Raw genomic sequence first — 13423 nt, 5'->3', positions numbered from 1 at the left:
AGTTATGGCTCTGTACATGAAAAAATAGTTAGAAAATAGCCGCCTGGCGGCCATATTGGATCGTATCACAAAACAAATTGACGTGCACATCTATGACATTGGTCAATGTCCTTGTACCAACTTTGAATAAAATCGGTTGAAACATGTCTGAGTTACGGCTCTGTACATGAAAAAATCGTTAGAAAATGGCCGCCTGGCGGCCATATTGGATCGTATCACAAAACAAATTGACGTGCACATCTATGACATTGGTCAATGTCCTTGTACCAACTTTGAATAAAATCGGTTGAAACGTGTCTGAGTTATGGCTCTGTACACGAAAAAATCGTAATAAAATGGCTGCCTGGCGGCCATATTGGATCGTATCACAAAACAAATTGACGTGCATCTGTATGACATATGAAGTAATTCTTGTACCAAGTTTGAATGAAATCGCTCCTTGCATCTCTGAGATATCTGCGTGAACGGACGGACGCACGCACGGACGCACACACGCACGGACGCACACACGCACGGACACGACCAAACCTATAAGTCCCCCCGGACGGTGTCCGTGGGGACTAAAAATACTTGAAACACTGTTTGACTGACACTGAATCTGAGAGTGAGAAACGTGAGAGGGAAAGTTTGGAATCTGATGCTGTGATTTATTCCAGTACACCTGATAGTTTCGACTAAAATGTAGGGGAAAAAGGATATGCTTTTTAAGTCTTCTTCAAGTTTAAGTTTTTATTAACTCTGCAAAAGTGAAATACATGGCATCTTAATAAACTGTAAAATACAAAACCTTTCTCTGTGTTGTAAAATCTTAACTGCTTTAAAATAAATACAAAAGTTCTTTTACAAAATTGGTGTATTGCCATCTGATTTCCTTATCTTACATAATACAAAGTTGGCCAAAGCCAATGCATCTCTTTAAATTCAGTGGAAATTCAAACATTAAAATTCCCCATATATATCAACACCCCCTCCCCTTCCCTCCCCCCACAAATTTCAATGCAAAAGGCAGTTATATTTTTAAAAATAACCAAAAGCTTACTGAACATTCAAAAATATAAAAACTGCACTCATCACCTCCAAATGAAATAAAATTTAACTTTAAATATAATATGCTTCATCTGAATGCAGCCACCTGATTGGCTGAAGATAGGAGACATCAGATTAACAGAAAAAGAATATGACTAGCTACAGAATAGTATGAAAAATGACATAAAAGTTTGCCAACCAAAAAGTGGGAAACAAAATGTCAGCTTGAATAGATGCATTACTACTACTTAAGACACAAGTCAAAGGCTACAACTAGTACCTAGTTTGCAATTTCATGGCATAGACAGCCTAGAACTGTTTAGTAGGCTCACAGCACGACACAAGAGAAACATGCATCCCCTTTAAACTAATTCTCAGACTCTTGTCTCACTTCAATTGGATATGGGATTACATGTGGCCATTAACTCCCGGTTCAATGAGAATTCTAAGCTTGCTATTCGGTAGATCCCAAAAATGGAAAACTAGATAGCACAGTACATGATTTCTTACACAAGATCTGTTTACAGATGTCTTACATCAAACATCTGTTTGTGCCTTGCGAGCATTTCAATTAATTTCATGCTGTTGCAACTAGAAACAGTGCCGTCACTCTTTAATTTTGTGTATTTCATTTTCCGGCCAGGGGTATAATCTAGAACCTTTCTCTCCTGTATTTCTGAAAGTACCTTTCTGAAACTGCAATCTCTTTGTGGAACATTGTGAATTCCCTTTCTTGGATGATATTCACTTATTTCATCCATATGGTGAATCATTGACATTTGTACTTTGTACAGTGCAGCTTGACTGAGGCATGATTGTTTAGTTTGATTACCTTTACATAATTTTTTAACTTCTCTGTTAATTAATTCGATATGGCCATCAATTGCTTCATTGTTGTGAGCACCCTCATTTACACATACTGTCCTATTCCATGTCAACCGGTGAGCTTGATTAGCACTCAGCTTTGCCTGAATTAAAGTCTGCAACAGAATACAGGCAATCATGTACTTCACTTTGTTAGTTTTGCGGTAAATGCACAGTTCATACTTGGATGACCTTAAAGCCCTTGGACCATCACCTGCATTTGTGGCAATCTCTAAATTCCAGTGGAGGAGGACCAACCTGAAGAATAGCAGCTGATAATTGAAGATTTCATCAGTACCATTCACATTTACTGTTCTTTGAGGACACCGAGGATGCTGGTTCACACCGTGGCTGCGTTTTTCAGTAGTGACATTTGTATCTGCAAGATCATAATTATAGATACATGTATTGGTTAAGTATTTGCCACTAACTGCAAAATTTTTTTAGCCAACTTTTTTGAGTCTGTAAATAGCCAGACACCAGCATATGACAACTTGTTATTTACATTCTTCAGACATGAACCTGCCACCAGTAGTATCTGGTCTTCACAGTGATGACTTGCATGTAGATCTATACTAAAACCCATATTATGGCCATCACTTCACAAGATATCAGACTGTTTACACAGCCCCTTCAAAGCATTTCAGACAGCCCAGCTATACAGTAAAATGCATCAAATAGCATATAGGAAAACAATACTTTTGATTTAGCACCATGTAAACTGTCCCAGTTTTTAAAAAAAAACTTGCAAGAAATGAAAACAGTGATCGTGATGATGGCATTAAATCACTCAACACTTATGATATACCTGTTTTGTTCATTTAATTGAAGTTGACACGAGTGTTCATGTCTTGTCTCTTCAGTCATTTCCTTCCTGACAGTTGCATATATGTCAGCATCTGCCAGGAAGTTCTGCCGAACAATGCAGCGGCACTTATTCTTGTACCAGGATAACTTTTCTTCATCTGGAAATTCTATTTCGTCATCAAGGTCTTCCATGTCCAGTTGTACCATGAGCATGTGGCAAATTTGTGCGTCATTTATTAGGTAATAAAACCATTTCTTTGCACGATATGAGGTTTTCACGTTGGCAGTGACATTTGTAAATTTCAATAAATTTCCTTAGCATAAGTTACTTTATGTATAGCCTGAAAAAAAGAAAATTACTGTTTTACAGTATCATTCCTGCTTTAGTTTTATTCAACATCTGCTGATGTCTGTTTTATTTTGACAAGTTAACATGAAAAGTGTGTGCAAATTTTATTTAGAAAAAATACTTTTTCTTTTCAATTAAATAAATTACTTTTTCTTTTGAATTAAATTAATCTTCTCTCTCAAGATGCTTTACAGAGTATAGAAACTCTTTTCCTCAGAATAAATTAAAATTCTTGGTAAAAAACATTTCACCCCATTATGCAACAAACATGCTTTTGAACTGTCAGATAATTACCTCCATAAAATTCATTTCCCTCCTAAAGTCTTCACACTTTGAAATGATTCCGTCAAGTCTCCTGATGGAAGTGACGAAATCGGCCATTGCACGCTTAGCACCTTGTGCTCTTTCATCAGTTAATCTGTCGCCACCTTTAACATTTATAAACAAAATAATATGCCAAAATACCATTACCTTGGTCAAATTTAATCATCAAAAAAGCATCTATTATCATTATAACAATTTCATACTGGTGAACTGGTAGTCTTATCACAAGAATGTACTCAGACAAAGCTGATACACAATAATTATGTATGAACTCACCAAAAAATATTGGTTCAGCCACTTCTACTTTTCCTGTAATACTAACAAAAGTGGGCACATACTTCTGTGAGATCATTTTCAGAAGCCTTATCATGTCTTTTGATTTACTCACATTAATGTCAAACAGACCAATCGGGTACAACGAAGTAAAATACAGATAAAAAAGTAAATTTGCAGAAAAAAATGAGATTTTATTTCTCTATCTTAATGAAGGGAGGCATGAATGATTGCAAGGTATTCCTTACAGGTGAAGGTCTTGTCAAATAAAGTATAGAATACAACCTTTTCAATACCATTTTGATCAAATTGTTTTTTGTCTAAGCAAAATCGTGGATTGAAAAGGTTTCGAAGTCAGTACAAGCCATGCTGAGCGCATACTTGAAATTTAAAAATTTTGTGCATTAATAAGTGTTCATAATTTTCTTACCAGCAAGTGCATTTGTTATGCAGCCGTGAAAGTGGCTTTCAGATTTTTGTGTTGCTCATATTTAACCTTCGATGATCAATGAAAATCACCTTAGATGTACTTGCTTTATTGCTTTTGGGAACGTTTTGCTTCTTTATATGAAATAAACCATTACACACCAATAAGCATAGATGCAAGAATGTGGTAGGATAATTAAATATAAAGCTGACATTATATTTTATGTTATTTAAAATTCATGAGAATTGTTAAACAGTGCAAATGGTTAGCAGCTCCACACTGGGTCAACCTTTGCAAGAAAATATGTCTATCAGGGTTATTACTCTAGGTAAAGATCAGATAGCACCTCTTCATTAAATCAATACGGCTTCTACCACAAACCATTATGAATTACTCTACTGTACCAATCACCAAAGACGTAAACACATGTAGAAAAGCTACCAATACCACCATTAAAGTCCCAGTAACTCAGACTGATGGCTCGATTTGTGTTTCAGTTTTCTTATTGGTGTAGCAACTCCAGATTTCCATTCTACTCCCTACAGCATTAAGATATTTTTAATTTTATGTTTCTACACATAGCCTGTACCTGAGTGATGACTATTATTGTTGTTGACAGATGAATTGAAGTCACAAAAAGAATATTTCAACAAGAATATTGGTCACTGTTCATGTAACAGCTATGTTGAAAAGGTTAATTGTAATTGGCATTTCATCATCTCTTAAGGAGTTGAACAAGACATCACAGTTGCTTAACGGAAAGAAAATGCTGAAAATATATGTGCCTAGTTGAAGATACTGGGGCTTTATTAATGAAATTAAAAGTTAAGCTTTCTAAGATACAGTTCTAGCTCTACGCCCCACTGGGAAATACCAAAAATGTAAGAAAGAAAAAGAGCACACAAGAGTTGCATCATAGCATCATAATGTATAACTACTTATCACTCCACTGACACTGAGGAATTCCTGCAAGAATGAAAAGTGAAAATTAGATTAAACATAGGAAACAATCACAAATAATTACAAATGCATTCGCGACTGTACATAACACATTATTTGATGTGGATGAATAATACTGATAGCATACAGTTCATAATTGCTCTTTTATAATAAAGGTTATACCTGTTTGGACTTTTGTGCCATCAGAGTGGAATACTGGTGAGGAAATGTCTTTGGATATGTGGTACCAAACTCTTTCTGGAGAGATGGGATATTTCTCACCCCAATTTGACCTATAAGGTGTTCAAGTTCATCTGCCAGGATTTTTTGGTCTTCTAATGAAGGCAAGTAATCGGTGTAATGGAGGCCAGAGACACCTTTTTGAGAGTGTGAATTGTCATGATTCGAGGTTACTCTGTTTACACACAAGATCAACATTAAAAGATGTAAGTCTTGTGTTTTGGTGGAACCCATGTATGTTGGAATTATTCTTTTATCCCAGTTATCTCCAGCTAGTGTATACTTATTAGGAGAGTCTGCTGCTGCTCATCTATATTTAGAATTTAGGAACGAAATGTTCTCTGTCTTGATAGCAGAGTCACTCACATTGACTGGGAAGCCACTTTCAATCAAAGTGACCAAGGTGCTGATGTTGGTTGCAGCAGGGCCTGATATTGCTACTTCATAAAGAGTTGTTGTACTCAAACTTTGGATGATTGGCTTTGTCAATATCAGTGGACCACCTTCCAGTGCCTCTATGAGTGCTTTAGATATCTTGAGTTCTGCAACATTGCTTGTCCATGCACCCAGTAAGTGTTCTGTCTCTTGATCTACAGCTGCACTCAGTTGCTTAACTTTGTTGTCAATAGCGGTTGGAGTGACAGCATATCCCATCTTAGTTATACGTCTGTGAGATTGTGAATAGTTTTATGAGATAAAAAGTATCAGCAATAGCTCCATGAACATGTACAGCTCTAAAAGATATGCTTAAACACTAATCAGTGAGTAGTATTACCATTAATAATATGACATAACTGCCTTAACTATACCTAAGTTATACATGTGGTAAGAAAAAGAATATGGATATCAGGTACTCCTTATGGCAATAATGATTACGTCCAGTGTTGCCATCCCTAAATTTGAATGTTTATCAATGAAAAATGACAATTGCATATAACGTCACAACTATAACATTCATTCATAGCATTTACACATAAACCCTGTACATGAAGATCTCTCTGAATTGATTTAAATACTGTTGATTAGACCAAGGGTTAAACTATGAATTGGACTATAGTTCTCACTAGAGCCTATAAATTGCTGATACCTCTTTACTTTTAAGCATAGAATAGAAGGTATTTAATATGACAATGAAATTCTTAGGGAGAACACTGCTTAATTACGTGACCTGATGTTAAAAATTGGAAATATTTTGCCCAAGCATTCCTAATGTCATTACCTGTTGTGATAATCCTCCAATTTTCAGCAGAAAACCAACATGGTATCAGAGAGCTGACATCTGATTAGTTTTGAATTTGAATACTGGAGCAAGCAGACAACCAAGATGGTATGAGTCAGCATCAGTTGGAGTCACTGGATTTATATCCATGGTAGAACATATCACTGAAAACAGCACAGGGCACTCATCTTTCACTTCTTGGAAAAGTTTATGAAAGAAGGAATTCTGTAGGCCTTCTCTGTCTGTCTGTCTCAAAACAGAGTTGAACTTTGGTGCACATGCAGCAGAAACCTATAAAAAACAATAAATGCAAATAGATAAAATAAATTGTGCACTAAGCTGTATGAAAAAGAGGGATGATTTTAATTTTGAAATCATTAACTTTCCCTACTTGATCAGTAATATCTCACCTGGTACAACTTATGGTGTATACATTTCATAACTGCTAAAAAAACCGTAGAGCTTGGGATTCATATGTAGACTTTCAAGTGAGACACAGCTTTCTAGTCTTAAAGCCAGTGAGACAGGAATTTTCACAATGTAGGAAAACTAGTTATTTTAAGAAGTTCCATAATAATATAGAGATTGTACAGCTTAATATTACAATTCTGTTAATCAGATTATGAGACAGTATTTCTGGCTTTGACTCACAACACTAAATTGGCAGCTAGCTGAATTACATACAAGTTCTTTAACACTTAAGTGTAACCTTGACAGATGTAGAATACTAGCAGGGTTAATCCTGACACCTGGTACCACCACTTAAGTAATAAAGGAAGATTGCACTATTGCTTTTTGCTGAGTTTTGTTGTTTTCCTTTGTTTGTTGGGGTTTTTTTTTGCATTGTTTCTTTGATCTGGTAACTTACTTGTCTTGAATGATAATGATTGCTGGCATTAACAAAATTTAATATCACCCACAAATGTATAATGAAAATTATCTGTTGTTCAGACAGTATTGAATTGATTATAAAACAAATTTAAGTTAATTTTCATTACAAAAAACTTTCATACTCACTTCAGTTTTGACAACTGGAGCAATATGCTGACCAGCAGCTTGGATTTTCATTTCTATCACATGTTTAACCATGGAACTGCTGTCCTGGGATAACATGTCTTTTGCTATTGTGTGGAACGCTGGGTCAATGACTTTTTCTGTTACCTTGGGGGGCTGTGCAAGGGTTATCTATTTAAACAAATGAACACCTTCATTTATTTTCAGTTTTATTATGAGAAGCTATACTTTCCATGGTCAAACCAAAACAAATGATTTGAATAATTGTATAACCCTGATAATACACACATGTACATGTATTTGCTGAAGACCTTAGTTCAAAAGTAATTCATGGAAGCTCAATTAAATGATATACATGTCACTCCTACTCATTGAGTACACGATTCACAAAGTTGAAAGTGATTGTAAAAATTATTGAACTACTTTCAAAATGTACACACTATGAGAATGAGTGTTATTATTCTGCTGCTTTTGATATTCTTTTGATAGATCAGCACACTGCCATACAATTTCATTATCAAAGTTACAGTAATTGTAACGCCAAAATGAGGAAGTTTACAGTTGTAATGTATGCATTGATTTTGCTCAGCGTATTTTAGCTTACTATCATCTTGGATCATGTTGAATTTTAATTTTGTAGACATTGAATGTGTTCCACCATGGGCATTTTCTATAATCAAGACTTCACCTATGTGCAACATTTAAACTAATAGAGCATGAAAAAATATCAAGTACCTGTATTTGTGTCGTCCCAACAGGGACGGAAATCCGTTTTCTGGCTTTTTTTGGTACATTTTCTTTGTCGTATTCTACAGCTGTCATACATGGAGGTGATTGTGGAAACTTCTTTAGTATTGTCTTTGTAGCAACTTCTACAGTTGGCCAAAGTGGAACGAAACTTTTTGACTGCTGAGTCATCCCAGTTGGCGATTGGGTGGTTCGTTTCCTGTTGACTGCAATGTTTGCCAGTTTCTCCTTCAAAATACACTTTGCTTCTGCGAATAACTTCATTGATCTTAGGAGTTTGTTTACAAGGCACTGACATATCATACAGATACCACGGGTTGGGCTACGGGGTAAATGGACTTCTAAATACGATGCAAGAATGCGGAGATCTGTTACGCTTACAAATCGTTTTCTGGTGTTTCCCTTCACCCATTTTCCACTGTTGTTCATGAAATTGTCCGTGAAACTGAAAGCGCAGATGACGCATTTGTTCCCCTGCGGAAGTTTTTCCGGCGTGGCACAAGCTTGTGGCACAAACTTGTTTTGTATCATGTTGCCGAACCTGCAAACATTTCAAACAAGTAACGTATTAAACGACGCTTTAGCCATCTTCATAAAACCCATTCCTTGCCCGTGACTGTAGTATTAAAATTGGCGTAAATATTTTTAGGTCCATGGTTACGCAAACAGCGATGCTGAATCCCCTTCTACACAATCGAAAAAAAACCCAACCAATATCATCTTTTAGTGAGCAATTGTTAAAAACTTGATCGCAAAGAGGTTTAAATAGTTCAGACTTACCAAACTAGTTTTTACACGAGAGCAATGATGATCCAGACACGCCACACGATCGTCTGCCTTTTTTTTCTGGGGTACATTCCTTTGTTTTGTTTCCTCCAGTGTTATCGATGTTTCGCGCTATCTGATTGGCTGCTTCAGAGCGCGAGATTTGAACGGGACCTTCTATTTGAGTTGGTCAGATGTAGTGAGAGGCAACAGCAAGAGAAAACCACACAAGTACAGAGACGTCGCTGTACTCTACATCTGATTTTAATCAGATTGGTTGTATAGTATGATCCACTGTTGTGTTGTCAATCATCCCGTAAGCTTGTAAGATCATCCACATGTCTCCAAGCTGATATTCATATGTATGCTTGTATTTTCATCACCAGGGGATGAATTTTCAGCCAGTTTTCTCATCAAGAACGGAGCCAAGACGAATGCATCCACACACCAAGAGAGAGAGACTGCATTACACATAGTGGCGTCCTACAATCCTGGTATTGCTAGCAAAGATACCATGGATGGTATGGCCAGAGTAGCCAATCTCCTGCTTCAATATGGAGCCAATCCCAACATGCAGGACAGTACAGGCAGGTATGGGAATCTTAGCACTTTTATTGCTTGTTTTTGAAGGGGACAAAGTCGCTATCTTTTCAAATTATTTCAGTCATTTTTGTTTCTGATGACATAATTTCTGGAATGTACCATGAATTGTCATCTAAGACAAAGCAGTTATTGTTATATCTACAAGCAGGGAGGGAGTCAAGATGTGATTACTGACAATTTGGCATGTTTCATTGAGCAGAACAACATGAATAATTGTTCGCATGAAATGAAATACCCAAAATAATTTGAAAAGATAACAACTTTGTCCCTTTAATATGTCTGTAATAGAATTGTGTTGACCATTTGTTTTCTCCAGAATTACTTTTTATTTCTCAGTGAAATTTTGTCAGTGAAATTCTCTGATATATTCAAGGATATGTTTTTGCAAGATCACTGTGTGTGAGATTAAAACTTTAGTAGATATGAACATCTGGTGAACAGAAAATGAGTATTTACATAAAAACGTTCATATAATGCAAAGTGAAATCAAACATTTAGAAGTTTTCTTGAGAACTGTGTGGACGAACTTCAAAAGGAAAGTTCTTGATGTTTACTTGTACTTTTCTCAAGGAAAGTTTGTAGGTCACATTGAAAACATTTGCTTTAAAGCAGCAAATTACCTCAAATTATTTACCATATTTGAGTTCAAAAATGGCCACCATTATTCTATGTTATCTCTGTTGGAATATATTAATGTTTTGATTTCACAAACACAGGATTTGTCAAAACTTACTTTTCCCATGGTACATGTATTGGAAATATTTAGAGATAGGCGTGTCACATTTGTTACTGAAGCTTTGATCAAAGCTTTTCATCTGAAGTCCTACTATTCAAGACAAAGACAATAGACACTTACCATCACCACTGTCACTTACCATCATTGCTAAACTCTTTTGATTCCCCTTTCTTTCAGCACACCATTGCATAGAGTAGTTGCAGCAAGGAGTGAGGCAGTCTTTGCTTTGCTGTTGGACTACAAACAGTAAGTTGACCACTGTCAGGGCGGCCAAGTTTCCATCCTCTATCAACTATTAGCAAAGTGTGGCTGGTCATACCAGTAGAAAGTGAAAGTAAATGAGTTGTCATTAGGGAAATAACTAGCAAAAAAAGAGATATTTAATCAACTTTTGTCCTTGTACTGTTTTAAAACTTCTGAAAGTAGTAAGCTAAAAAATAGAAGAGGAAAGAAATATGAGGTATAGCTGAAGTGTAGAAAGCAATTTAAAGGCAGAAGGTATTATACATACTCTTGTCACTATTATAATGGTGATATTTTTGTAAGGCAGGTCAAAGCAAGTATCAACAGTCTGTTTGAATTAACTAGTTACACGAAGTCTGAACTACAAATCGTAGGAAATGTAGACCTGAGCATTGTGACAGTATGACTAGGGTGTTGCAGTGTGACAAGGTGTGAAAGTATAACAAGGTGTGACAGTGTGACAAGGTGTGACAGTATGACAAGGTGTGACAGTATGGCAAGGTGCATGGATAGATGACACAGTGGTGTGTGGGAGATTCTATTTCTAAAATGCAAATGATTACGAAGTGAACTGTTGCATGTCCATTTTAGCATGCATCAAATAAGGAAGTATTGCAGCATGGTGAGAAATTCATGCTCCATAACTTTTCATCTGTAGAAGTAAAAGTGAAATAATCTATAGAGATATCAATGCAAATGCAAAGATTTACTTTCCAGTTGCACACCGAAATGATGTACGTCTTGCCAATTTCACATACAACAGAAAAGGTGATAAAAATATTCTCTTTTTTCCGTAGACTTGATTTAGAGCTGAGAAACAATGAAGATGATGTTGTACTATGGTTAGCTCTTGAGAATTCCACTGGGGACCAAAGATATGATGCTGGTAGTTTTGCTGCTAGACTTATCGATAGAGGCAGTAGTCCTGATGCTATCAATCCAAAGACAGGTCTGTTGTCTATGATTACTTGGTCTATAACTTTGATATTTACTTTTTTAGTCCATTTGTATTTTTGTCATTTCTTCACTTAAAATCTATTTGTGACTTTTTCCAAATCTGATTATGTTCACTTTCTGACCATACTATGTTCTGGCGGTGTTTGGATGACCTATGACCCCATGATGACCTCAGGCGACACATTGCTTCACTTGTCATGTAGAGCTAAGAATGAAGTGGCTGCATTATTCCTGGTTGAACGCGGTGCAAGTCCAAGCCATGCAAACCTCCAGGTCAGTTTCATACAGATCATCATGTCTGAATTTGTAATGTGAACATACCTAATACAAAGTGTTTATTGATTTTTATTGCCCAGCTGAACCATATGACTGCTGAGAATATATGCTTTCTTAAAAGACACACTTATACAGGTATGCTTTCATTAAAGAGAAATTCTATGTTTGTATATTCCAGGGAGAGACTGCACTACACACGGCAGCCAGGTTTGGTCTTGCTAAACTTTCAGCTCAGTTGTTGCATAAAGGATCCACCCCAACGCTCAGACAAGGTTTGATGTGAGCAAGCCTTTGAGTAAATTCAACTTAGATGATACGGATGTCAAAGCGGAAGCTTCACAGCAAACACCATTGCACATCGCCATTGCTAACAAATATACAGATGTCGTGGCAGTGTTTCTAGAACATAGAGGTAAGGCATATCAATGAGATCTCACGTAAATAAAAGTGATCATATCAAAAGTTAATGTGGATTTCCCTTTTAGCAAACACCGTTGTCCCATGCGTATCAACTTTTCTTGACAGTGTGTAAAGGTTCTATTTCAATGGCAGAAGAGTTGATTTGCTCAAACATGTAAATATGTAATGAATACCAACCTTGAATGAAATTGTTGTTTTATTAGTCCCCATGCACAAAGTCCGGAGAGACTTATAGGTTTGGTTGTGTCTGTGTATCTGTGCATGCATCAATGTGTCATGTTCATGCTTCCGTTCACATAAATTTCTCAGAGATACCTGGAATGATTTCTTTTAAACTTGGTACACAGATTACTCCATTTGTATTTTGTGATACAATCCAATATGACCATCATTTCCGTCAATGGTTTACAAATTCATTGACAGAGTAGGGACTATGTCATTGACAATGACTTGGTTTTTTTTTTGCAGCAAACGTACTTCAGAGCAGCACCAGTGTACAGATCATACCAGACTTGAACTTGGTAGACAGTCAGGAACAGACTGTACTCGGCCTTGCACTCTGGATGAGCCTGCATGACATCGCAGCCCAGTTACTTGCCGGCGGTGCCAACATCAATTTGAGTGATGGAATGACACTGCTACACCAAGCCATCATGAAACAAGATACAGCCAGTGCATTGTTCCTGTTGGAACATCAAGCTGACATAAACATCAAGTAAGTCAGCAATTAGCTCCCAGTTCTTTTAAAATTTGTGTTTGCTGGTCAGTGTATTCAAAGCAATAATTTAGTTAACAATGTAACTGTACATTTTGTTTAAGTCAACCATATACTACGAATGTACATATACACACAACATGAAAATATAAAGAAATGTTACTTTGACTTGGGAAATACTCTCTTTTCTTTACTTTGTACCAGTATCAGTTTCCAACCATTTTGAACAATTCAGGATTTCTATGGTAGTTTGCTATCTGTGTATTGTGTTGTATTGCAATGTTAAAAAAATGCATTAAAGGGCCAGTAACTGTAACTTTTGATAGTTTTTACCCTGTTTTTGTTTTTTGCGTTAAGTGCAATTTCTCGCTCTACTCCCTAAATCATATTGAAACACCAACTATTTAGCTTGTCAACACAGGGTGTATATGTATAAAATGCACTGTTATTGTGTACATTTGAATTCTATTCTATATCAG

General features: G+C 36.3%; 2 protein-coding genes across 3 annotated transcripts in view; one reads left to right on the top strand and one right to left on the bottom strand.

Annotated features, from left to right (window-relative positions):
• Positions 1-13423, top strand: part of LOC139145584 (rabankyrin-5-like) — a 54037-nt gene that overhangs the window by 25314 nt on the left and 15300 nt on the right. Inside the window, 7 exon segments of the mRNA XM_070716832.1 lie at positions 9381-9585; positions 10511-10579; positions 11374-11525; positions 11709-11806; positions 11988-12057; positions 12060-12221; positions 12698-12944. Of these exon segments, the coding sequence (XP_070572933.1) occupies positions 9381-9585; positions 10511-10579; positions 11374-11525; positions 11709-11806; positions 11988-12057; positions 12060-12221; positions 12698-12944 (1003 nt within the window).
• Positions 707-5922, bottom strand: LOC139145589 (uncharacterized). 2 transcript variants are annotated; one of them, XM_070716837.1, is made up of 5 exons: positions 5616-5922; positions 3647-5036; positions 3341-3474; positions 2688-2864; positions 718-2316 (listed from the first exon to the last, which is right to left on the bottom strand). In XM_070716837.1, the coding sequence occupies exons 1-2, from the start codon at positions 5901-5903 to the stop codon at positions 4992-4994; spliced, it is 333 nt and encodes a 110-aa protein (XP_070572938.1). In that variant the 5' UTR covers positions 5904-5922; the 3' UTR covers positions 718-2316; positions 2688-2864; positions 3341-3474; positions 3647-4991. The 2 variants fall into 2 exon arrangements, 1 of the variants encoding a protein (XP_070572938.1); XR_011554965.1 differs by lacking the exon at positions 5616-5922 and having other exon boundaries at positions 707-2316; positions 2688-3038; positions 3647-4552.

This window comes from Ptychodera flava, chromosome 12 (genome assembly GCF_041260155.1).
Source record: "Ptychodera flava strain L36383 chromosome 12, AS_Pfla_20210202, whole genome shotgun sequence".
Classification (NCBI taxonomy): domain Eukaryota; kingdom Metazoa; phylum Hemichordata; class Enteropneusta; family Ptychoderidae; genus Ptychodera; species Ptychodera flava.
The sequence above is the reverse complement of the archived record's forward strand: the minus strand, read 5'-3'. Positions and strand labels throughout refer to the sequence as shown.

Excerpts from the sequence above, each read along its gene's own strand:
- LOC139145589 (XM_070716837.1), bottom strand. The coding sequence starts at position 5,903 with ATGGGATATGCTGTCACTCCAACCGCTATTGACAACAAAGTTAAGCAA. Across the intron at positions 5,037-5,615 it reads AAAGTGGCTTCCCAGTCAAT|GAATTCCTCAGTGTCAGTGG; the intron begins GTGAGTGACTCT and ends TCATTCTTGCAG.